The sequence below is a fragment of the Erythrolamprus reginae genome, chromosome Z (genome assembly GCF_031021105.1).
Source record: "Erythrolamprus reginae isolate rEryReg1 chromosome Z, rEryReg1.hap1, whole genome shotgun sequence".
Classification (NCBI taxonomy): domain Eukaryota; kingdom Metazoa; phylum Chordata; class Lepidosauria; order Squamata; family Dipsadidae; genus Erythrolamprus; species Erythrolamprus reginae.
The window spans coordinates 6596816-6623225 of NC_091963.1; the positions used below are offsets into that span (position 1 = coordinate 6596816).

General features: G+C 44.3%; 1 protein-coding gene across 3 annotated transcripts; it reads left to right on the top strand.

Annotated features, from left to right (window-relative positions):
- The first annotated feature begins 20 nt into the window (after positions 1-20).
- Positions 21-25840, top strand: MYD88 (MYD88 innate immune signal transduction adaptor). 3 transcript variants are annotated; one of them, XR_011556902.1, is made up of 7 exons: positions 72-486; positions 8854-8988; positions 12499-12679; positions 14418-14509; positions 15257-15425; positions 21742-22023; positions 25081-25840. XR_011556902.1 is itself a non-coding variant. In XM_070729001.1 (6 exons), exons 1-5 carry the CDS (start codon positions 150-152, stop codon positions 15409-15411), a joined length of 900 nt encoding a protein of 299 aa, XP_070585102.1. In that variant the 5' UTR covers positions 50-149; the 3' UTR covers positions 15412-15425; positions 25081-25840. The 3 variants fall into 3 exon arrangements, 2 of the variants coding, with proteins under 2 accessions (XP_070585101.1, XP_070585102.1); XM_070729001.1 differs by lacking the exon at positions 21742-22023 and having other exon boundaries at positions 50-486; XM_070729000.1 differs by lacking the exons at positions 21742-22023; positions 25081-25840 and having other exon boundaries at positions 21-486; positions 15257-19300.
- Positions 25841-26410: the final 570 nt, after the last annotated feature.

A 26410-nucleotide genomic window follows, 5' to 3' on the forward strand; every position in this document is an offset into this window, starting at 1 on the left:
GTGCCCCAGTTGCGCAACTCGGAGCCTGCCGTGCGCCCAAAGCGAAACCGGTTAGGCGGCGACGCCTCCGCCTTTGCTTCCGCGCCGTCGGAGGTGTTGCGAAGGCGGCTCAGCGGAGCAGCCCTTAGCTTGGCCAGCCCGAGCTGGCCATGGCGGGCGAGACTACCAGATGCATCGGGGGCGAAGCGGAGACGTCGGAAAGCGCCGCGGTGCCGCTGGTGGCGCTGAATTACACGGTGCGTCGCCGGCTGGGTCTCTACCTCAACCTGCGCGCTCCGGTGGCGGCGGACTGGACGACGCTGGCGGAAGAGCTGGGCTATGAATACCTGGAGATCAAACACTTCGAAGGCCAGCGGGACCCCACCGGCCTCCTGCTGGACGACTGGCAGGCGCGGAGCCCCGGGGGAGCCACCGTGGGCCGCCTCCTGGATCTGCTGCGCCGCCTGGGGCGCCAAGATATCGTCACCGACCTGGGACCCAGCATTGGTGAGCGCCCGGCTGGATAGGTGCAGGAAGGGTCGCTATCCAAGGGGCGGCGTGAAGGGGGGCGCCCTGCTTTGGGAAGGGGGTCGCCTGCTAGGAGCGTTGGGGAGGCATCCTGAAATTGTAGCTTCCTTGGGTCGCTCTTGGCAGGATTTTAGTTCAGCTCCGAAACAGTTTGTTTTGTTTTGCAAAACTCTCGCGCACTCGTCCCAAAACTATACTACATGTTTGTAATAGTCGTTTACTATTCTTTCTGAATTGTATTGTTTTTCTATTTGTGAATAAAAACTTATTTAAGAAAAGAAAAGAAATTGTAGCTCCCTCGGGTCGCTCTTGGCAAGATTTTAGTTCAGCTCCGAAACAGTTTGCTTTGTTTTGCAAAACTCTTGCGCACTCGTCCCAAACTATATTCTAATCTAGGGTCAATCAAGGCAAGTGAAGTTAGGGAAAGCGCCCCCTGTGGAAATACCTTGTTTGTCCGGGGCATGTGCGGGGCTGAAGATGGGCAGGGGGCTGGGAAGACGTGAAACGCTGCCTAAAGCTTCCTTTCCATCTAGTTGGAGACAATTTCTACACAAGGCAAAAAAACTTCCTTGTGAGTATTTCTTATTTAAAAAAAAAATTCATTGTCATTTCCTGCCTACCCATTTCCCACCACCACATCCTGTTCTAAAGCTGTGGGTCTTTTCAGCCAATCGTTTTTTCCCAACTAATGCAATTTATTAAGACAGAAGCTTTCGTGAGCATCTGATATGTTTCTGGGCTCCAGATTTTAGTGTCATGTTCTCCTGGTCTGGGGCGCCTTCCAGATGTAAATAGAATTCTTTATTGTCCAAGTGTGATTGGACACATAAGGAATTTGTCTTTGGTGCATATGCTCTCAGCGTACATAAAAAGAAAATATAACATTTGTCAAGAATCATGAGATACAACACAGTGATTGTCATACGGTACAAATAAGCAATCAGGAAACAATCACTATTAATATAATATTAATATAATGTCGCTTGGCGGGACCCAGAGGAAGAGCCTTCTCTGTGGCGGCCCCGGCCCTGTGGAACCAACTCCCCCCAGAGATTAGAATTGCCCCCACCCTCCTTGCCTTTCGAAAGCTGCTTAAAACCCACCTCTGCCGCCAGGCATGGGGGAACTGAGATACACTTCCCCCTAGGCCTTTACAATTTTATGCATGGTATGTCTGTATGCATGATTGGTTTTTATATAATGGGTTTTTAACTGTTTTTAGTATTGGATTTTGTTATATATTGTTTTATTGCTGTTGTTAGCCACCCTGAGTCTGCGGAGAGGGGCGGCATACAAATCCAATAAAGAAATAAAGAAATAAAATAATATAAATCTTAATATAAATCTTAAAGATACAAGCAACAAGTTACAGTCATAAGTGGGAGGAGATGGATGATAGGAACGATGAGAAAAAACTAGTAATAGTAGCGCAGACTTAGTAAATAGTTTAACAGTGTTGAGGGAATTATTTTGTTTAGCAGAGTGATGGCGTTTGGGGAAAAACTGTCCTTGTGTCTAGTTGTCTTGGTGTGCAGTGCTCTGTAGCGATGTTTTGAAGGTAGGAGTTGAAAAAGTTTATGTCCAGGACGAAAGGTGTCAGTAAATGTGTAAGAACTTTAACTGTCAGAATTCTTAGGCTGATGAGAACAAGTCTCTATCTGCAAGTCCACACCCTCAGAGGGATCCGAAATAGGGAAGACTGGTTTAATAGCATTAAAAGGCATTATTTTATTTTATTTTGTTTAAATAATAAATAAATAAAAGGGTGCAGGAAAACAACATTTGAACACTCCAGTCCTGATGAATGATTTCAATGGGAAAATACAGCTGTTCCTTTTAGAATGGTTTCAATGTTTACATCCCTGTTCTGAAAAGTGTCAGCAAATTTAAGGTAAAAATTATCTCTCTAAAATACAGGTAGTCCTCGATTTACAACAGTTTGAAGTTACAACGGCACTGGAAAAAGTGACTTATGACCATTTTTCATACTTTTAAAAAAAATTATCCACAATTACCTCAATGCTTATACCTTAAAGTAAGACAATAACGAACGTATTTATTTATTTATTCATTTTTTTTAATGCTGCCCTTCTCCTTAGATCAGTGTTTCCCAACCTTGGCAACTTGAAGATATCTGGACTTCAACTCCCAGAATCCCCCAGCCAGCATTGAAGTTGAAGTCCAACTATCTTCAAGCTGCCAAGGTTGAGAAGCACTGCCTTAGATTCAGGGCACTGAATCAATATCCTGCTTTGCACCTATTTTATGCTACTATTTATCAGTCTGTTTTTCTGCATTTCTTTACACTGCCCTCCCTTTATCTCTGTCTTTTCCCTCTACCTTCTTATGCCTTCCCTCCAACTTCCTTCCACTTCTCTTCTTCCTTCACATTTCTACTTCCTCTTTCTCCTTTATCTTTCCCTGGGTGATTTTTATCCTAGTTCATCTCATATTTAACGGACTGATAACAGATTCCCGTACATCTTTTAGCTATCGGTGTCTCTTCTAAAGTCATAACTTTTTACATCATTTCTATACATGTAACTTTTTATTCTAGGTATATCCTGCTAATCTAATGCTGCCTCCTCAAAATCTAATTTTGTCACATGGGTCTGCTACCATTTATTCTCTTATTTTCTTCTTTTTTAGTCATTCGGATTTAATTTGCGGGACTGCCTTCTGCCGCACGAATCCCAGCGACCGGTTAGGTCCCACAGAGTTGGCCTTCTCCGGGTCCCATCAACTAAACAATGTCGTCTGGCGGGACCCAGGGGAAGAGCCTTCTCTGTGGTGGCTCCGACACTCTGGAACCAGCTCCCCCCAGAGATTAGGATTGCCCCCACCCTCCTTGCCTTTCGCAAACTCCTTAAAACCCACCTCTGCCGTCAGGCATAGGGGAACTGAAACATCTCCCCCTTGCCCATGTTGTTTTGGTATATGATTGATTGTGTGCTTGTTTTTTATATATACCTACAGTGATCCCCCGAGTTTCGCGCTCTCAATCATTGCTAATCGCTATATCGCGATTTTTCCACCCGATGACGTCACTCCCTTCCTTTCTCATCTTTCTTTCTCTCTCTCTTTCTCTATCTTGCTTCTTCCTCTCTCATACTCTCTTCCTCCCTCTCTCATCTCTTTCTTTCCTTCTCTCTCTTTCTCTATCTCTCCCCCTCTTGCTCTCGAGCGGCAAGCGAGCAGCCGGGCGGGCGAACGGGCAAGCAGCAAGCGGCAAGCGAGCAGCCGGGCGGGCGAACGGGCAAGCGGCAAGCGGCAAGCGAGCAGCCGGGCGGGCGAACGGGCAAGCGGCAAGCGAGCAGCCGGGCGGGCGGGCGAACGGGCAAGCGGCAAGCGAGCAGCCGGGCGGGCGGGTGACGGGCAAGCGGCAAGCGATCTTGGGGTTTCCCCTTTGCCTCGGCCGCCCAACAGCTGATCTGCTCCGCAGCGCGGCAGCAGCGAGGAGCCGAAGATGGGGTTTCCCCGTTGCCTGGGCAACGGGGGAAACCCCATCTTCAGCTCCTCGCTGCTGCCGCGCTGCGGAGCAGATCAGCTGTTGGGCGGTCTTCCCCGCCGCCCACACGCAAACTCCACCATCTGCGCATGTGCGGCCATGGAAAAAGGGGTGCGCATGCGCAGATGGTGTTTTACTTCCGCACCGCTACATCCCGAAATATCGATTATCGCGAGGAGTCTTGGAACGGAACCCTCGCGATAATCGGGGGATCACTGTATTGGGGTTGCTTTTATGATTTTTTTTTAACCTAAAACTGTAATTAGATTGGTAAATATTAGATTTGTCACTGTGTAGTGTTTTTGCCATTGTTGTGAGCCGCCCCGAGTTTGCGGAGAGGGGCGACATAAATCCAATAAATCTAATCTAAATCTAATCTAATTTCTCTATACATTCATTTTCTGTTCAGTCATAAAATTTCACCCATACATTGTAATATTCTGTATCTTCCTTATCTTTAATTTTCATTGTCAGTCTATTCATCTGTACACAATCCAAGATTTTCTTAATTACTTCTCCTTCAGAGGGAACATTTTTGGAGCAAGGGTTGCACAGTAATTGGAGTGCAGCACTGCAGGCTACTTCAGCTAGCTGCTAGCTGTAATTCAGCAGTTCAAATCTCACCACCGGCTCAGGGTTGACTCAGCCGTCCATCCTTCCAAGGTGGGTAAAATGAGGACCCAGATTGTTGGAGGCAATAGGCTGACTCTGTAAACCACTTAGAGAGGGCTGTATAGCACTATGAAGTGGTAAATGCTATTGCTATTTTTCATACTTACAACCGCTGGAACAAACCTAATGTCATGTGATTCAAAATTCAGTTAAGTTAGTAACATGATGGTTGAGTGAACCTAACTTCCCCATTGACTTTGTCAGAAAATTGCCAAAGGGGATCACCACCACCCAAGGATACTGCAACCATCATAAATATGAATCAGTTGTCAAGTAGCTGAATTTTAATCACATGACTATGGAGACGCCGCAACAGCTGTAAGGTTGAAAAATGATCATAAATGAACTGTTGTAAGTCAAGATTTACCTGTATTGTCATCATTGTATAGACAACTATGTGCAATCAGAGTGCCAATTCAATTACGGTATTACTCATAGTACTGTAGAAAGTTAACACCCATCCCTGTCCTTGGAAGAATGAAATATTTTGAGAACTATTAAAAAGGCAGAATATTGTATTTCCATGGATGAGAAATGGAGAAATATGTACTTCGAAAGCAGCTCCCACTTCCTTAATAGCCCAGAGCTGATGTCAGCACTTAAGAGATAAAGAGATAGACAACTCTATTCATAAGCAAATTATTATTATTATTTATTAAATTTATTAAACAAATAATTCCCACAGACTTTCTACTAAATCTGCACTTCTATTCTACTAGTTTTTCTCATCATTCCTATCACCCATTTCCTCCCATGTTGACTGTATGACTGTAACTTGTTGCTTATATCATAAGATTTTTATTAATATTGCTTCTCCATTGCTTATTTGACCCCTATGACAATCATTAAGTGTTGTACCACATGATTCTTGACAAATGTATATTTTATTCTATGTACGCTGAGAGCATATGCACCAAGACAAATTCCTTGTGTGTCCAATCACACTTGGCCAATAAAAATTCTATTCTATTCTATTTGTATGCCGCCCCTCTCCGTAGACTCGGGGCGGCTCACAACAATAGCAGCAAAACAATATGTAATACAATTCTAATAATTTAAACTAAAAACCCATAATTTAAAAACATGCACACAACACACCATCCATAAACAATATAGAACTGGGGAAGTTATTTCAGTTTCCCCATGCCTGACTGCAGAGGTGGGTTTTAAAGGAGTTTACGAAATACCCTCACCCAAGATCCAACAAAGGTAGGATTAATCCTCAGCCAGGATAGGAATTGCCCAAATCCCCTTCATTGCATCACCCTCCAAACTTCAACCAAACTTAGCTCAGACAAGCACCTAAGAATCTTAGGCAAATATAGTGATGGCGAACCTATGGCAGGGGTGCCACATGTGACACGCGAAACCATATCTGCTGGCACGCGATCAGTTACCCTAGCTCAGCTCCAATGTGCTTGTGCACACCAGCCAACTGATTTTCAGCTCACATGGAGGTTCTGGTAGGACATCTTTGGCTTCCAGAGCGTGTCTGAGGGGATGGGGAGAGCGTTTTTGCCCTTCCCAGGTTCCAGAGAAGCCTTTGAAGCCTGGGGAGGGCAAAAAATGGATCTACTGGGCTCACCACAGGTTGGGAAATGGGCTGATTCAGTCCTCTAGAGCAGCGTTTCCCAACCGGTGTGCCGCAGCACACTAGTGTGCCGCGAGACATCGTCAGGTGTGCCGCGTCGAGAGGCGGCGGAGGAGAGTGGGCGGATCAGGCGGGCAATGGGGCACGGCGGAGAAGCCAGGGGCGCGTTTGGCCGGAGGCACCTACTGCCGCACCTCCCTGCCCCTGCCTCCCCACGGTGCCTCCGGCCAAACGCGCCCCTGGCTTCTCCGCCCTGCCCCATTGCCCGCCCGATCCGCCCACTCTCCTCCGCCGCCGCCTCCTGCCTTGGGGCGAGCAATCCGGGAGTCCGGGACTGTGTGGCTTTGCGCCATGAAGAGAAAACGGCAGCAGGGAAAAGTCGGTCGTTTTCTCTTCATGGCGCAAAGCCACACAGTCCCGGACTCCCGGATCGCTCGCTTCTCCGGCCAGCGCGGCGCTTTCCTGGGCAGATGGCTTTGCTGACCGGAGAAGCGAGCGATCCGGGAGTCCGGGACTGTGTGGCTTTGCGCCATGAAGAGAAAACGGCCGACTTTTCCCTGCTGCCGTTTTCTCTTCATGGCGCAAAGCCACACAGTCCCGGACTCCCGGATCGCTCGCTTCTCCGGTCAGCAAAACCATCTGCCCAGGAAAGCGCCGCGCTGGCCGGAGAAGCAAGCGATCCGGGAGTCCGGGACTGTGTGGCTTTCGGCCGGGCTAACGGGAGGCGGCGTGAGGCCGGGCACTGGGGACGTCTGGGAGGGCGAGGAGGCTGATGGCTGCTGCGCACTCCACTCTCTCCGGCTCTCTCTCGCTCTTTCTTTTTCTCTCTGTTGCTGGCGTGGTGAACGAGAGAGAAAGAGAGAGAGAGAAAAAGGAGGGGAGAGAGAATGAGAGAAAGAAAGCAAGAGAAAGAGAGGGAAAGAAAGCAAGAGAGAGAGAAAGAAAGGGGGGAAGGAGGGAGAGGGAAAGACATAGAGGGAGGGAAGGAGGGAGAGAGAAAGAGAGCAAAAAAGAGGAAGAAAGAAAGAAAGAGGGATGGAGAGAAAGAAGGGAAGGAAGGAAGAGAGAGAAAGAGGGAGGGAGAAATAGAGTGAAATGGAGGAAGAGATTTTTTTTTTGTCCAAACTTTTCTTTAGCCCCCCCGCCCCCCCCCCCCCTTCAGTGTTCCCCAGAATTTTGAAAACATGAATAATGTGCCGTGGCTCAAAAAAGGTTGGGAAACACTGCTCTAGAGCAGTGATTTTCAACCTTTTTTGAGCCGCGGCACATTTTTTACATTTTAAAATCCTGGGGCACACCACCAACCAAAATGACACAAAATGACACCCTAAGATATTGTCCTCTCTTTTTCCATCCCTCTCCTCCCCAACCTTGTGTGTGTATACACACTCTTGAACCATTTCCAAAAACAGGTGAGAGCTGGGGGGGTTTTCTCTCTTATTCTTTGGGTGCTTTTTATCATATGCTTTAAATCAAGAGTCACTTCTCTCTCTTTTGTTTCTCTCTCTTTCCTTTCATTCTCTGTCTCAATCATTTTCTCATTTCTCTTTTTTCCTCCCCTTTTTCCTCATTTCTCTCTCTCTTCCTCTCCTTTTCTCTCTCTCTCTCTCTCGTGCTTTCTTTCTCTCTCTCTTGCTTTCTTTCTCACTCTTGCTTTCTCTGTTTCTCTTTTCTTTCTCTTTCTTTCTCTCTCTCTCTCTATCTTTCTTTCTTTCTCTCTCTTTCTTTCTTTCTCTCTCTCTCATTCTCACTCTCTCTCTCTCTCTCTCAGCAAAAAGTTGCAAGACCGGAACCTGAGCTTCCTTCTTCGTGGCACACCTGATCATGTTTCGCGGCACACTAGTGTGCCACGGCACACTGGTTGAAAAACACTGCTCTAGAGAGCCTCCGTGGGTTGCGGGGAGGCCATTTTTGCCGTCCCCAGGCATTGAATTATGGGTGTGGGCACTCATATACAGTAATACCTTGTATTACGAACCTAATTGGTTCCGGAAGGAGGTTCATACGGCGAAAAGTTCATAACATGAAACGATGTTTCCCATTGGAAACAATGTAAAAGCGATTAATGCGTGCAAGGGGGGGGGGAAATCCCAAAATGGCGCTCCGCTGGGTGCCGCCGCCCGGCTGTCACCTTTTAAAACAGCCGGGGGGGCTTCTCGGCATTCTCCCGAACCCGAACTTTTCGGGTTCAAGTTCGGAAGGCCGCCGAGAAGCACCGCCGCCCGCCTATCACCTTCTTAAACAGCAGGGGGGCTTCTCGGTGTTCTCCCGAACCCGAAAGTTCGGGTTCGGGTTCTGGAGGCCGCCGAGAAGCGCCCGGCTGTTTCAGAAGGTTACAGCCAGGCGGTGCCGCTCGGCGGAGCGCCGTTTTTGTGATCAGCGGTGGCGTTTTCGGCCGATCTGGAGGCTGGAAAGGAGGTGGGGAATCCCAATAGGAAATTCCATGGGCAGAGCTTTGGCGTCACGAAGACGTCCTTCCTGGAGGCCACGTTTCGGCCGACCTCAATTCCCCGAAATTATGCATGGTCCTGGTTTCCAAAAATTGTTCACCTCTCTGTCTTTCCTCTATTTGCAGAAGAAAACTGTAAAAGGTATCTTCAGAAGAAGCAACAGGAAGAATCGGAGCGGCCGGTTCAAGTCCCAGCAGTGGACAGTAGCTTTCCGAGGGCATCCGAAATGCAGGGCATCACCACTCAGGATGACCCACTTGGTAAATGGGCCATCAGATCATCAAATAATTTGAATACTGGTAGTCCTCGACTTAAAACATTTCACTTAGTGACCGTTCAAAGTTACAGTGGCATTAAAAAAATTGACTTATGGCATTTTTTTGTACAACCATTGCAGCATTTCCACGGTCACCTGATCAAAATTCAGACACTTGGCAACTGGCATGTACGTACGACGGTTGCAGTGTCTGGGGTCACGTGATTTACCGTTTGTGACCTTCTAACAAGCAATCAATGGGGAAGCCAGATTTACTTAATAACCATGTTGCTAACTTAACATCTGCGAATGATTCACTCGCAAGAAAAGTAATAAAATGGGGCAAAACACAACAAATGTCTCACTTAGCGGCAGAAAGTTTGGGCTCAGTCTTGGTCATGAGTTGAGGACTGCCTGTATTACAATGTTTTTTTAATAATTGGTCTTTTTAAAATAAGTACAGTGGTACCTCAAGATACGAACCCCTCGTCTTATGAACAACTCGTGATACGAACCCGGGGTTCAGAAAAATTTTGCCTCTTCTTACGAACTTTTTTCGAGTTACGAACCGGCGTTCGGAGACTGCTGGGAAGCCGCACGGCTGTTTTAAAAGGTGACAGCCGGGCGGCGGGGCTTCCCAGCAGCCTCCTGAATGCCGGTTCGTAACTCAAAAAATGTTCGTAAGAAGAGGCAAAATTTTTCTGAACCCGGGGTTCGGTTCGGGAGGTTGCTGGGAAGCCCCCCAGCCCGGCTGTAACCTTTTAAAACAGCCGCGCGGCTTCCCAGCAGTCTCCGAATGCGGAAGTTCGGGTGTGGCGTTCGGCTTCGGGAAGCTGCTGGGAAGCCGTGCGGCTGTTTTAAAAGGTGACAGCCGGCCTGGGGGGCTTCCCAGCAACCTCCCGAACCCCGAACTTTTGCCGAACTTCCGGGTTCGGGGTTCGGGAGGTTGCTGGGAAGCCCCCCAGGCCGCCTGTCACCTTTTAAAACAGCCGCGCGGCTTCCCAGCAGTCTCCGAATACCGAACGCGGAAGTTCGGGTTTGGCGTTCCGCTTCGGGATGCTGCTGGGAAGCCGCGCGGCTGTTTTAAAAGGTGACAGCCGGCCTGGGGGGCTTCCCAGCAACCTCCCAAACCCGGAAGTTCGGCAAAAGTTCGGGGTTCGGGAGGTTGCTGGGAAGCCTCCCAGGCCGGCTGTCACCTTTTAAAACAACCGTGCGGCTTCCCAGCAGTCGCCAAACGTCGTTTTTTTGCGGGGGGGTTTTTTTGGTTGCATGGATTAATTGACTTTACATTGTTTCCTATGGGAAACAATGTTTCGTCTTACGAACCTTTCGTCTTACGAACCTCCCCCTGGAACCAATTAGGTTCGTAAGACGAGGTATGACTGTATTGTCTTTTCTCTTTTGTCTGATTTTACAGTAGGCTGGCCAGAATTAAATCAGATTAGGGTATGTCCCAAATTAAATAACTTAAATTAGATGTTTTATGGCAGGCATTGGTGGCGATTAGAGAGAGGGGTAGCTTTCAGCTGGTCTTAAGAAGGAAAAAACATATAATTCAATTTAATTCAATTTATTACAGTCATAGACCACAAGTTACAGACTAGAAACCAATCATAAACCAGAAATCAGAACTAACAAAAACATTGATCAATAGCAACAAGCACTTAGATTTATATACCGCTTCACGGTGCTTTACAGCCCTCTCTAAGCGGTTTGCAGAGTCCGCACATCACCCCCAATAATCTGGGTCCTCATTTTACCCACCTCAGAAGGATGGAAGGCTGAATCCAACTTGAGCCGGTGGTGAGATTTGAACTGTGAACTATAGCCAGCAGTCAGCAGAAATAACTTGCAGTACTGCGCCACTATGTCTCATGATCACCATGCATGATGCGTCACCATGGCTCATGATCAAAAGTTCTAAAAGAGTAATAAATAAGATAAAATCTTTAATAAAATCCAGTCTGTCAATTGCACCCAGTCTACAATACTAAAATTATAATTCATAAACTGAGGCTTGTAGTCAGTTTAATACTAAAAGGGAAAGGAATAAGCAAGGTTTACCACATTTGTCATATAAATTAGCTATGGTGGATTAGACACTTGTTTTTTAGAGGTTCTAAGTAAACTATTTTTTTTATTTATTTGTCAAACAAGTATAGTATTATAGTACATATTAGCATAAGTAGAACGTAGTAATAGAAAGGATAATAAGACAGTAGAACAGGGACATTAGGCACATAAGTGCACTTATGCACGCCCCTTACAGACCTCTTAGAAAAGGGGAGAGGTCGATTGTAGATAATGTAAGGTTGAAGATTTTGGGGTTGGGGGAAGCAACAACAGAGTCAGGTAATGAGTTCTAGGCAGTGACCACTCTATTGTTGAAATCGTATTTTCTGCAGTCATTCAGTTTGTATCTATTACGTGCTCTTGTTGTTAAAGGTGAAGTAGTCACTGACAGGGAGTACATTATGATGTATGATTTTATGAACAACAGTTAAATCCGTTTGGAGACGACGTAGTTGTAAATTTTCTAGATTTAGTATTTGAAGTCTCAAATCTATCTTCATCACTGCTCGTTAAAAGCTTTAGGAGGCTAAGGAACAAACTAAGCTAAACAGCACAATTACTTCAGTATTTAAAGCAAGAGCTCTAAAAAGATACATTTGTCAAGAATCATGAGGTACAACACAATGATTGTCATAGAGGTCAAATAAGCAATGAGGAAATAATATTAATAAATATATTTAAATTAATGAGGAAACCAGGTTCACTTAACCGTGTTACTAACTTAAGAATTGCAGTGATTCACTTAACAATGGGGGCAAGAAAGGTCATAAAGAAAGGGCAAAACTCAACTTCTCCGCTGTCTTGCTTAGCAACAGAAGTGTTGTGTTCAATTGTGGTTGTACATTTCCCGGCAGATTACAAGTGTAATTAAAAAAAAATTGAATGTGCTGAGATGGATAGATTGACACTTAAGATAAAAGAAAAAGAAGAAACAGAATGCTTTTTAATATGGGGTTTATTTTACCCATGGTTAACTAATAGGAACAAAGGTTAGAAACTAAACAGGATCAAAAAAGATAACAAAATTGTGCATTGAAAACTGTGTAAGACAGATAAACTAAATGCATTATTATTTTGTGATTAATATTGATATGTTTATTAAGATTACTAGTATGATTATGGTTATTGTTATATACTTATTTAAAATTAATGGTGCCCAGACAACACACTGTTCAAATAGACGTGGACTTTTTATTATGTTTATAAAAGAAAAATATATCGATAAAACATAGAAGCATAAAAATTGTGGTCGTAAGTCAAGGAGCACCTGTATGTGATTAAGCCTGGCGGACTTCAACTCCCAGAATTCCCCAGCCAGCAAAGCAGCAAAGGGGAATTCTGGGAGTTGAAGTTCCCCGGGCTTAAATTTGCCAAGGTTGGAGACTGCTGTCTTAAACCAACGCTGGCACTCACCAACTATCTTTATTTTCTTTTTTTCCAGGGCAGAGCCCGGAGTTTTTCGACGCTTTCATCTGTTATTGCCAGAATGACATTCCGTTTGTGCAGGAGATGATCCAGGAACTGGAGCAGACTGAATATAAGTTGAAGCTCTGTGTGTTCGATCGGGATGTCCTGCCCGGCGCTTGCGTCTGGTCCATCTCCAGCGAGCTGATACAGAAGAGGTGAGTTCAGTGGGGGAAGAAAGCTTGAACTGGCCAAAATTAGCAGGAACAGGAGGTGCTGCAATTAAAACACAAATTGTGTTGACTTTAGCATAGAAGTGAGGGACTGTGGCCCTTTAAGGACTTGTGGACTTCAACTCCCAGAATTCCTGAGACAGCCATGCTTTAGTATAAGGGTGTCAAACTCCAAGCCCGGTGGCCGGATCTGGCCCGCACGCGACTGTCCTGGAAACAGCGAAGGACCAGACCACAGTGCCAAAACAAAGCTTGCAAAGACCATGAGAGACCCTCTGGGGCTCTGTTTTTGCTGGCAGAGGATTGCAGAAGGCCGTAGCAGCCAGAAACAGCTTGAGAGCCCATTTTTACTGGCACAGGGTTACAGAAGGCTGTCACAGCCAGAAATGCAGCTCGATCGGGAGCCCATTTTCACTGGCAGAGGTTTGCAGAAGACCATTGCAGCCAGAAACGGAGCTCAGGAGCCCATTTTCACTGGCAGAGGGTTGCAGAAGGCTGTCGCAGCCAGAAACAAAGTCCAGGAGCCCATTTTCACTGGCAGAGGGTTGCAGAAGGCCATTGCAGCCAGAAACGGAGCTCAGGAGCCCATTTTCACTGGCAGAGGGTTGCAGAAGGCCATTGCAGCCAAAAACAAAGCCCAGGAGCCCATTTTCACTGGCAGAGGGTTGCAGAAGGCCATTGCAGCCAGAAATGGAGCTCAGGAGCCCATTTTCACTGGCAGAGGGTTGCAGAAGGCCATTGCAGCCAAAAACAAAGTCCAGGAGCCCATTTTCACTGGCAGAGGGTTGCAGAAGGCCATTGCAGCCAAAAACAAAGTCCAGGAGCCCATTTTCACTGGCAGAGGGTTGCAGAAGGCCATTGCAGCCAAAAACAAAGCCCAGGAGCTCATTTTCACTGGCAGAGGGTTGCAAAAGGCTATTGCAGGCAGAACCGAAGCCCAAGAGCCCATTTTCACTGGCAGAGGGTTGCAGAAGGCTGTCGCAGCCAGAAATGGAGCTCAATCGGGAGCAAGAAATGCACTGGGTTCGTATTGGTGGTCTGCGGGATTTAAATTTATGAGTGTAGTAGTTCCTGAGGTCCAAATTGTTTTTTTCAGCCTTAACAAGATGCTACCGATCTTACCGGCTTGCAGGCTTTTTTTCATCGCTACTCCCTCGGAATAATGTTTTTTCCAGCTCTAAGGAGATGCTAATTCTTCTCAACTCTTACCGGCTTGCAGGCTTTTTCATGGCTATTCTCTCAAATAAGTTTTTTTAAAGCCCTAACCAGGGGATAAAATAATGTACTAAAGCTGACCAGACTAAGGACACTAGCCAGATAAATATCTTGTAGGCAGATTTTTTCTCTCTCTATTTTCCACCCCCAAAACTAGGGTGCATCTTATACTCTGAAAAATCCAGTAGGTGTTTAGCAGAATGATGGCATTGGGGGGAAAACTATCATTGTATCTATCTCTTGTTTTGGCATGCCTCTATAGTGAGGTCCAGGAGAGTTGAAACAGTTTATGTCCAGGAGGTAAGAGGTCTGTAGATATTTTCCCAGCCTTCTTTCTGACCTTTGCAGTATACAAGTCCTCAATGGAAGGCAGGCTGGTTGTGATCATTTTTCCTGCTGTTCTAACCATTTGTTGAAGTCTGTACATGTCCTATTTGGTTGCTGTGCAAAACTATGTAGGGAAAAAAACTCATTCTCAATGCATTTCCCGTTCTGTGTGCAATTACAGGTGTCGGAAGATGGTGGTGGTCATCTCAGATGACTATCTGGACAGTGAGGACTGTGATTTCCAGACCAAGTTTGCTCTCGGCCTTTCCCCAGGTAAGAACCTGAGAATAATATCTACAGTCGGTCAGGCTTACGCCGCCTTGCAGGCTTCCAAGTAGTCCCCGACATACGACTGCAGTTCAGCCCAACATTTCCATTGCTAAGCAAGACAGTTGTTAAGTGAGTTTTCCCCACTTTACAAGCGATCGTGCCACTGCGGTTGTTAGGTTAGTAGCACAGTTGTTCAGTGAATCCTACTGTCCTGTTGCCTTCCCTTGTCAGAAAGCCGCAAAAGATGACCATGTGACCTTGAATACTGCAACCGTCATAAATACCCGCCAGTTGCAGAGCATTGACGGGACCCAGGACAAGAGCCTTCTCTGTGGCGGCCCCAGCCCTCTGGAATCAACTCCCCCCAGAGATTAGGACTGCCCCTACCCTCCTTGCCTTTTGCAAACTCCTAAAAACCCACCTCTGCCGCCAGGTGTGGGGAAATTGATTCCCCTCGGACGTCCTGTTTTATGTATGGTTTGTTTGGGATGTATTTATATCAAGGGTTTTAATTGTTTTGTTTTTAATCATTGGATTTGTATTGTATGTTGTTGTTGTGAGCCGCTCCGAGTCTTCGGAGAGGGGCAACATACAAATCTAAATAATAATGATGATGATAATAATAATAATAATAATAATAATAATAATAGTATGCTATAAAGTTATAAGAGTGGTGGCCCGGTGCCTCTTGTTTGGGGCCACAGCTCATGTCTGGTTAGTTCATTCTCTCTTCTCGGCTTCTTTCCGCAGGGGCCCGTCTCAAGCGCCTGATTCCAGTTAAATACAAAAACATGACGAGGGAATTCCCGAGCATCTTAAGATTCATCACCGTCTGTGACTACACAAACCCAGCCACCAAGAAATGGTTCTGGATCCGACTGGCCAAATCTCTGTTGCTTCCATGATGCTACTGTGAAAGGTTGAAGCGTCATAGCCCCGGAATATGGGGAGTGGGTGGGAGGGGGGGGGGGTCCCAGTAGCTTTTTCTTGACTTTTCACCCTGTGGCCAAAAGCACCAGGTTTTTAGCCAACACATTTTTGAGAAGTTTGGGTTTAGCCCAACTTTTATAAAATCATCTGGGACAGCCCCCTTCCTCTTGTGTGCATGGGGTATCCTACAAAGAAGGAACAGAATCCCACTGTTCCTGGGATATTAATCCATATCCCTTTTTTTTTTTTTTTTTTTCCACTGCTTTCTTCTTAATTTTTGGCAGAACCGAGAGATCAAGAAAAAATAACCCAAATACTTTTATAACTCAGTGGAATGAGAAGCACCAAATACTTTCTCCTAAGAGAAAGGTTGCCTATGGGTTCTTGTGAAGGAAGGACCCCCAAAACCATCATCCTGTGTTTACAGAACCAACATAGGACTTGTTCTAGTTTCTTGTTTCGGAAAGGGTAATCAAACCACACACACACAAAAAAAAAAAAAAAAACCCCACAGCCTCATCGACCGGAATGTACAGATTTGCCAACAATTGGTCCAGGTGCCTTAAATATGTGACCTCACATTTCACCTAGTGCCATAAATCATGGTTTACTTTAGCCATGATTAAGAGCTAGTGGGATCGGTTTTTACACATAATACCAAGCAATGAATCCCAGTTGCCAGTAGTTGAGTTTACAAGCGATGCCAAACCAATCATGATTTGTTTTATTCAAGCCTAATGCAGGACGTGAACTTTTAGAACTATTAATCAGTGGAACCGTTTCCCTCCAGAAATTGTGAATGCTTCAACAATGAAAGTTTTTAAGAAGAGATAGTCCAGGTGCCTTAAATATGTGACCTCACATTTCACCTTGTGCCATAAATCATGGTTTACTTTAACCATGATTTTTCACCTAGTGCCATAAATCATGGTTTACTTTAGCCATGATTAAGAGCTAGTGGGATCGGTTTTTACACATAATACCAAGCGATGAATCCCAGTTGCTAGTAGTTGAGTTTACAAGTGATGCCAAACCAATCATGATTTGTTTTATTCAAGCCTAATGCAGGATGTGAACTTTTAGAACTATTAATCAGTGGAACCGTTTCCCTCCAGAAATAGTGAATGCTTCAACAACGAAAGTTTTTAAGAAGAGATTGGACATCTGAAAAGTAGTGGGCTGGATGAAAAGACTTCCAAGGTCCCTTCTAACTCTGTATGTTCTGCTCTTATGTGGGTGAATCAATGTTTATGGCGTAGTTACACTCTGTGCAAATGTAACCTGTATAAATGTTGCCAGCAGCCAATTCGCTCTGTCACATTTCCAAAGCAGCGGGTCAAGATGGCCATCATTTAAATAGGCGTGTTGAATCCCATATAATTTGACTCTCAGGTATGCCTAGGACCCATGAGTTTCCACAAAACAAGGGTTGCAGATATAGCATCACAACACAAATGTTGCAAACAATAAGTTTGGATAATGAGGAAGAGCTGTGGTGGACCAGTGGTTAGAGTGCAGTACTGCAGGCAGTGTTCCCTCTAATTTTTTTGGGGGGTGGGCGGAAAAGTATAGTGTCTGAGCGGCAGTCCCTTTGGGACTGGGCGGCACAGAAATAATTAATAAATAAACAAACAAACAAACAAATAAAAAACCCACCCTGTTTTGCCTCAGAGAATTTCAAAATAAAATACTGTACTGTGTGTCTATAACAGTGAGCTCATAATAGGGCAACTCTATCAATATCAAAATGCCACTTAAATAGTTGAGCTAGTTTCAAAGTAGATTTTGATTTTCTTTCTCTCTTCCTTACTCCCATTCTTTTTCTTTCTCTTTTCCTTCCTCTCTTTTTTCTATCTGTTTCTCTCTCTTCCTCTCTTCCTCTCTCTCTCCTTCCCTCTCACTCTTTCCCTCTCGGCTTCTGGGCAGGTTTGGAAAACTCTGAGTTGATGATGATTTTTAAGTGAGCAATTGCTCACTGCTCAGTTTAGAGGGAACTATGACTGCAGGCTAATTGTGCTGACTGCCAGCTGCAAGCAGTTCAATTCTCACCAGGCTGAAAGTTGACTCAGCCTTCCATCCTTCCGAGGTGGGTAAAATGAGGACCCAGATTGTTGGGGGCAATAGGCTGACTGTGAAACCACTCAAAGAGGGTTACCAAGCACTATGAAGCGGTATATACGTCTAAATTCTGTTGCTATAATGATATGACAGATGTAGAGTCACTGTAGCTTCTAGCACCAATGCTGGTGTGGCTTGTGGTCCTGCTGAAATCAGGCTTAATTGTTGGATCCCTTTAATTTCATAGGTAATCGAGCATCATCAAGCTTGGACCCAGCCAATGATATTTGAAACAGGAGGGGGGGAAATATTTTTTTAATTCATCCCACCTTCAAACACATTCAAGCCTTATACTGTATCTCTATCCAGGATTGCTACAGATATATGTGGACTACAGGCAGGCAGGGGTGCCAACTTACCGCCGCTGCCAGGGCTGATGTGCATGCAGCTCCATGTGACCAGCTGTTGCATGCGCGCATCAGTGAGATTTGGCTATGCACATGTGCATGAAGTAAATCTTCCAAGAAAATGCAGTGGCGCGTGATATTTTGATTAATTTTTTTTGCAAAAAATGAACAAAAATTAACAAAATCTCACACACGTGCGCGTCCTCTCACAAGATGTTGCTTCCTGCGCAGAAGCCGAATCTCACTCCGACGCACCCACTGCTCACCTGGAGTTGCGCGTACAGCTCCGTATCCGCTACCGATGTGGCATCCTCCACCATTCCTCTAGCAGCCTGACTACAGTTAGTCTTCAACTTAAGACCACCATAGACTCCAAAATTTCTGTTACTAAGCAAGAGTTGTTAAATGAGTTGTGCCCCATTTTACAACATTTCTTGCCACAGTTGTTAAGTGAGTCACTGAAATTGCTAAGCTAGTAACATGGTTGTTCAGTGAATCTGGATTCAGTGAATCTGGATTCCGTATTGGCTTTCTGGGAGTTGAAGTCCAAATATCTTCAAGTTGCCAAGGTTGGGAAACAATGTTCTAGAGAATCAAAGCTCTTTTTTTTACATGGTATCCACAAAATAAAGAAAGAAAGGAGAAGTTTCTTATCATTGGGGATTATTCTCCTTCACTTCAATTTGATTTGTACTTGATTACGTATGTATAAATTAATCCAGTTCTCAATTGTTTTGGGCAATTTTTTTCTTTTTGCCAGAGAGAAGGAGGAAGTGGAGATTTAATCTGATTTGAATGGAGGCAGATGTAATTAAGCACTTCCTGAATTGCAGTAAGATTCAAAACAGAGAAATTGTACTCCATAATTAGCACTTTCTGAAAGAAACTGAGCAAAAATGTCTACATGGCGGGAAATATCAAAAAAGTCATTAACAAAACATTATTTCTCTTACAGTCACTTAAAATGCATATAATTTTTAATATTGATTTCAACATGGATGCTGGAAACAGGAATTCAAAATGAATAATAAGACTGGGTGAATGAGAAACTGATTATTTGTGGTTGTGTTTCTCCTGTTACAGATAAGTTCAAAGATGGTCATAAACTATGTGCCCATGCAGGGTAATAATTAACCCAGGTTTACTGTGAATCTGGATTATTTATTTATGTTTGGCTTAGCATGTGTTGGAAACAGATTTCTGTATTTTACTGTGTTTTGTTGAAATTAATATTGCTATACTATATAGTCCTTGACTTTTAACCACAGTTGGGATCGGAGTTTTCATTGTTAACCAAGGCAGCTTTAAGTGGTTGCAAGTGATTTTAGGAACTTCTTTGCAATGTTTGTAAAGCAAATCACGGGACTTTATTAAGTAAATCATCTGGTCATTAAGCAAACACAGTCTCCCCATTTATTTTGCTTGTTGGTAGAACAGCTTCCTTCCAGAAGTAGTTGATGTTCCAACATTGAAAGTTTTTAAGAAGAGATTGGACAGCCGTTTGCCTGGAATGGCCAAGGGCAGTGATGGCGAGCCTATGGCATGGGGGCCACAGGTGGCACACGGAGCCATATCTGCTGGCACTCAAGCTGTTGCCCTAGCTCAGCTCCAACGCGCATGTGTGTGCCGCCACACAGAGGCTCTGGGGTGCCGCTTTTGGCTTCCAGAGAGCCTCCAGGTAGATGGGGGAGGACATTTTTATTTTGGAGCCTAGGGAGGGTGAAACACGAGCCTATTGGGCCCACTAGAAGTTGGGAAACAGGCAATTTCCAGCCTCCGGAGGGCCTCGGGTGGGCGGGGCAACCTGTTTCCGCTCTCCCCAGACATTGAATTTTGAGTGTGGGCACTCGCGCATATGCGATAGTGCACATACATGCTTTTTCAGCACCCAAGGGAAAAAAGGTTTGCCATCACTGGCATAGGGTTTCCTGACTGAGCAGGAGGTTAGACTACAAGACCTCCAAGGTCCCTTCCAACTCTGTTATTCTATTATTATTGGAATCTTGCTGGAAAGGTCACAATTGGCGATTGTATGAGCCCTAGACATTGCAAACCGTCCAAAGACGGGCTACAAGAATGGTGGAAGGTCTTAAGCATAAAACATATCAGGAAAGACTTAATGAACTCAATCTGTATAGTCTGGAGGACAGAAGGAAAAGGGGGGGACATGATCGAAACATTTAAATATGTTAACGGGTTAAATAAGGTCCAGGAGGGAAGTGTTTTTAATAGGAAAGTGAACACAAGAACAAGGGGACACAATCTGAGGTTAGTTGGGGGAAAGATCAAAAGCAACATGAGAAAATATTATTTTACTGAAAGAACAAACTTCCAGCAGACATGGTAGATAAATTCACAGTAACTGAATTTAAACATGCCTGGGTTAAACATATATCCCTCCTAAGATAAAATACAGAAAATGGTATAAGAGCAGACTAGATGGACCATGAGGTCTTTTTCTGCCGTCAGACTTCAATGTTTCTGAATACATATTGGTTGCCAAACACCTGAATTGGATCATGGGATTATGCGGATATTGTGAGAGTTGTAAATGCAAGGACTGGTCAAGTCATTCTTTTCAGTAGCTTTGAATGGACACTAAACCAATGGCTATCAGCTGAGGACTACCTGTAATGCACATTTGGTTATGTAAATGTAAATTTCAAAATCTTCCCTTCAAATTCAGGACTGAAAATGAGACCAAGAAGCCATTTGAAAAAAAAGAGCAGGGAGTGGTGTGTTTTTTTAAAATTTGTAATGAAATGGGTTGATATCTAAATTCACCATTTGCATTTCTCCAAAAGATATTTCACATCTTGTTTCTAAAAGCTGTAGATATTCCAGCACTGGAATTTTTAAAGAGGAGATTGGATTAACCAGTTTATTGTATGTACTATTTATTGTTATAAATTGCCCTGAATCCCATTAGGATTGGGCAGTATCAAAATCAATTAAATTAAATTAACCATTTGAGCAAAGGGTTGGACTAGAACAGCGTTGGGCAAAGTTGGCTCTTCTCTGACATGTGGACTTCAGCTCCCAGAATTCCTGAGCTAGTGTGATTGGCTCAGGAATTCTGGGAGTTGAAGTCCACAAGTCATGGAAGAGCCAACCTTGCCTATCCCTGGACTCAAAGATCTTGGAAATCTCTTCAAACTCTGTTTTCTGTTAACTTCATAGAACTTCAACGAACTGTACTTCATGCTAATATGCCTATCTGTTATTAAAAAATCCCCACTTGCAGATGGAAAGATCCTGTTTGTTCGAATTCCTTATAGATATGAACTAAGATCAAAATTGCATTTGTCAACTGTTTGTTCTGCATATTTTCAATATTTACTGTTTCAATTTTCTACAGATTTTTTAAAAATGGTGTTTTTGGGCTGTTAAACAAGATTCTGAGCACATTTGGGATAGAAAGATCTTTCAAATAATTACATTTAAGCATTGACTACCCTGACATGTTGTTGAGTCTAATTATTGAGCCAAGCTTACTCTCTTTACTCACAGGCAGATATAAAAATTCCCATCTGTGTTTTCTGTGAACGAAGGAAAGAACAGCTTGTCTCACGCCCTGCCCTGATAGCTAACAACTTATCATATAAAAGCAATATTTACTTCCTCAATTTCTTGATTAGTCATACATTTTATGCGACTGATCTGGGTCTGCTTTTCAGTTTAGCCAAACTTATTCTCTGCTAATTTTATGAAGCTCCCGTTTTTTGCAACAACATGGAACTGTTTTTCTTTCGTTTGTTACAGGATTTTGCTCAACTTATCCTGTCCCTTTCCTCTATCTGATTTCTCCTGTTTTCTCTTTTATTTTTATTTATTTATTAGATTTGTATGCCGCCCCTCTCCATAGACTCGGGGCGATGCTCTTGGGTTTTCTGTCCACGTTGCAGCTAGTTCTCAACTTAGGGACCATTCAAAGTTACAACGGCACTGAAAAACTGACTTATAATAATTTTTCACGCTTACCGCCAGTAAAGGGCCGCTCGTCTTCGGCGCTACCAGTGTGCTCTCCAAGGTCGCCGCGGGCGGGCGTGTTCAGCACGCGCCCATCGACACGAGATTTGGCTTCTGTGCATGAGCAGCAAGCAAAAACTTGCGTGAGGACGTGTGCGTATGAGTTTTTGGCAATTTGCGCCAATATTTTTTGCTTCCGCGCATGCTCAGCACTTGACCACATCAGCTGCTGCCCATCACTGCTTACCGCCCATTGCTGCATCCCCATAGTCCCCATACTGCCCATTGCTGCATCCCTATCCTAAGCTGCATCAACAGGGGGATATACTCCAAGACCAGGGAAGTATTAATACCACTCTACTACGCCCTAGTTAGACCACTCTACTATGCCCTGGTCACTACACTTCAAAAGAGACATTGAAACTCTGGAGAAAGTGCAGGAAAGAGCAACCAAAATGATTAGGGGACTTGAAACCAAGACTTACGAAGAGAGATTGCGGGAACTGGGCATGGATAGCCTAGAGAAAAGGAGGGGCAGACGGGACATGATAGCTGTATACAGGTATACGAGGGGTTGCCACAGAGAAGAGAGGGTCACTATTTTCCAGGGCACCAGAGGGCCGGACGAGGAACAACGGCTGGAAGCTGACCAAGGAGAGATTCAACCTAGAAGTAAGGAAGAACTTCCTGACGGTCAGAGCGATCAACCAGTGGAACAACCTGCCTGCGGAGGTTGTGAACTCCCCAACTCTGGACACTTTCAAGAGGAGATTGGACTGCCACTTGGCTGGGGTGCTTTAGGATTCCTGCTCAGGCAGGGGGTTGGACTTGATGACCTACATGGTCCCTTTCAACTCTAACAATAAATAAAATAAAATATTTATTTATTTATTTTATTTATTAGATTTGTATGCCGCCCCTCTCCAAAGACTCAGGGTGGCTGACAATGAAAACAAATCTAATATTAAAAATAATCTAAAAAACCCCAATTTAAATAACCACTCATACATACAAGCATGCCATGTATAAATTCTATAAGCCTAGGGGGAAGGGAAAATTTCAATTCCCCCATGCCTGACGACAGGTGGATTTTAAGGCGCTTGCGAAAGGCAAGGAGGATGGGGGCAACTCTGATATCTGGGGGGAGCTGGTCCCAGAGGGTCGGGGCTGCCACAGAGAAGGCTCTTCTCCTGGGTCCCACCAAACGACATTGCTTAGTCGATGGGACCCGGAGAAGGCCAATTTAGTCATGTGACCAATATTTAAACACTTGGAAACTAGCACTATACTTAAGATGGTTGCGGTGTCCTGGGGTCATGTGATTCCCTTTTGGGCCTTTCTGACAAGTCAGTGGGGATGCTGGATTCACTTAACAACGATACTAATTTAATAACTGCGGTGATTCCCTTAACATTGTGGCAAGCAATCAGGCAAAACTCACTGTGTTGTTGTTTAGCACTGGAAAGTTTAGGTTCAGTTGTGGTCATAAGTTGAGAATTTTATTTTATTTTTTATTTATTGGATTTGTATGCCGCCCCTCTCCGGAGACTCGGGGCGGCTAACAGCAATAATAAGACAGCGTACAATAATAATCCAATACTAAAAACGATTAAAAACCCATTAATATAAAAACCAAACATACAGACAGACATACCATGCATAAAATTGTAAAGGCCTAGGGGGAAAGGGAATCTCAATTCCCCCATGCCTGGCGGCAGAGGTGGGTTTAGCTTACGAAAGGCAAGGAGGGTGGGGGCAATTCTAATTTCTGGGGGGAGCTGGTTCCAGAGGGCTTGGGCCGCCACAGAGAAGGCTCTTCCCCTGGGTCCCGCCAAGCGGCATTGTTTAGTTGACGGGACCCGGAGAAGACCCACTCTGTGGGACCTAACTGGTCGCTGGGATTCGTGCAGCAGAAGGCGGTCCCTGAGAATTTCTTCTATTGCCCACCTGTTATCAATTTCCTGGCCTTCTTAGTAAAGTTTCTCTCTGTCCCAAATCTCCCCCTGCCTCTCCCTTTTCTCCCTATATAGAAAAATACTCATTTTTTAAATAATAGTCGTTGCACTCTTTATTAGTAGCCCATAATTTATATGTACTTTTTTTTGTAAATGGATTCCTACTGAAGGGCACCAGGTGGCACTCCCCAGCAACTTAATAAGAACAAAAAACCATCCAGAGAGAATAAAAAACATCCATCTTAACACTTGGGCAGATCTTCAGAAGTATCAGGTGAAAGAGAGACAATTTGCAGCCATTTTAAAATGGCAGCTTGGCTGGGAGTGAAGGATGCTGGGAAATGTAGTTCTGCAATGTCGGGCTCCTTTGATTGCTTGCTTTGGGGTTTCAGCTTCCTAGCTGAAGGAAGGTAATTGTCTAATCCATGCTCCATGCAAGGTCCACCAGCATAGTATTTTTCAAAGTTGGCAACTTTTAAGATGTGTGGACTTCAACTCCCAGAATTCTCTAGTTCAGTGGTTCTCAACCTGGGGGTGGGGAGCCCTATGGGGATCGAACGACCGTTTCATAGGGGTCGCCTAAGACCATGGGGAAAGATAAATTCCCTGTGGAGTTAGGAACTAAAGCTTCTATTTTGGTGCCTTGGAACTATTTTTACAATCTGACCAATCTGGCGTTTACAGGGGGTGGTACTGAACTTCCTGCCAATCATCTTAAAGCTCTCTTGGGAGAATTGGCGCTAGACTTGTAATTGGGAGTCACCACAATAGGAGGAACTGTATTAAATGCTGTCACAGCATTTAAAAGGTTGAGAATCACTGCTTCTAGTCGTTATGCTGCATCCCAGATTCTGGGAGTTCAAATCCATGCACCTTTAAAGTTGCCAACTTTGAAAAAGTTGGCACTAGTGTGCATTTGTTTATTATCAACCAGCTAGCTGCCTTTTGAAATAGCATCTTTGAGACGACTATGATCTTGATGACTGAGAATCTCCATAGAAGCTCCCAAGATAAACAACTCAAGTAGCAGCCAGTTCCACTGGCCAACATTCTGAATGGTGAAGACATTTCTCCTGCCTCCTCTTTCCTTGTAAATTTATCCCATTTAGCTCTTGTTTTATTATCTGGGTTAGCAGAGAATGTCCATTTCTTCAGATATTTGGAACTATTCTTACCTTTCTACCACTTGCCATCTTTCCTGAAGGCAACCTATGCCCATTTCTTTTAATAATTTCTTATCCGTTTTAATTTCCAGAATTCATAAAAAATATTAAAGAGAGTCATGTTAGTTTACAATAGCCAAAATTCAAGAGACATCTGGAAGCCCGTTCTTTCTGCGCCAGCTCAGGAAGCTCAAACTGCCCAAGGAGCTGCTGATACAGTTCTACAGAGGAATCATTGAGTCTGTCATCTACACCTCTATAACTGTCTGGTTTGGTGCTGCAACCCAACAAGACCGACACAGACTTCAGAGGAGAATCAGAACTGCAGAAAAAACAATGGCTGCCAACCTGCCGTCCATTGAGGACCTGTATACTGCACGAGTCAAAAAGAGGGCGGGGAAAATATTTACTGACCCCTCACATCCTGGACACAAATTGTTTCAACTCCTACCCTCAAAACGTCGCTTCAGAGCACTGCACACCAAGACAACTAGACACAAGAACAGTTTTTTTCCAAACGCCATCACTCTACTAAACAAATAATTCCCTCAACACTGTCAGACTTTCTACTAAATCTGCACTTCTATTCTATTCTAGTTTTTCTCACCATTCCTATCACCCACTTCCTCCCATGTTGACTGTATGACTGTAACTTGTTGCGTATATCCTAAGATTTTTATTAATATTGCTTCTTCATTGCTTATTTGACCCCTCTGACAATCATTAAATGTTGTCCCACATGATTCTTGACAAATGTATATTTTATTTTATGTACGCTGAGAGCATCTGCACCAAGACAAATTCCTTGTGTGTCTAATCACACTTGGCCAATAAATATTCTATTTTATTCTATTCTATTCTGCCTAATAAAGTTTGTTGAAAAACACAAGCTTTAAAAAAAGTAAAATGTGCTAGTCAGAAACAGCCTATAGTCCTTCCAAATTTGCCACCATCACCCCTTCCAAATTTATTTGGCAAACCTTGACTCTGTTTGAGAGAGTGGATTCTGCCAACACACTGGCAATGTGTGTTATTTTCAGTGGGTAGCAACCGAGCCAAGTGTCGTCATTTCTCCTTCCTATCTCTTTGTCCAAATCTGTTGCTGACATGCCTTCCTTCACTGAGAAGACATCAGAAAAAAAGATGCCCTCAAAATCCTTGGGATGCAATGTTGCAGAAAAATATTGCTAAAAACAAGCAATGTTAATTTTAAAAAGATAATAAAAGCAGATCTGCCAACACCTAGAAACAAGTAAAGTAATAATTAACTGCCAGCGCAAGTTTGTTAAAAACAGATTTATTTTATTTATTTATTTATTCAATTTTTACGCAGCGCTTCTCCTTAGACTCAGGGCGGTTTACAACATGTTAGCAATAGCATGTTTTTAACAGAGCCAGCATATTGCCCCCACAATCCGGGTC

Coding starts and splice junctions, on each gene's coding strand:
- MYD88 (XM_070729000.1), top strand. CDS start 150: ATGGCGGGCGAGACTACCAGATGCATCGGGGGCGAAGCGGAGACGTCG. Junction 487..8,853: donor CGACCTGGGACCCAGCATTG/GTGAGCGCCCGG, acceptor CTCTATTTGCAG/AAGAAAACTGTAAAAGGTAT. Junction 8,989..12,498: donor CACTCAGGATGACCCACTTG/GTAAATGGGCCA, acceptor CTTTTTTTCCAG/GGCAGAGCCCGGAGTTTTTC.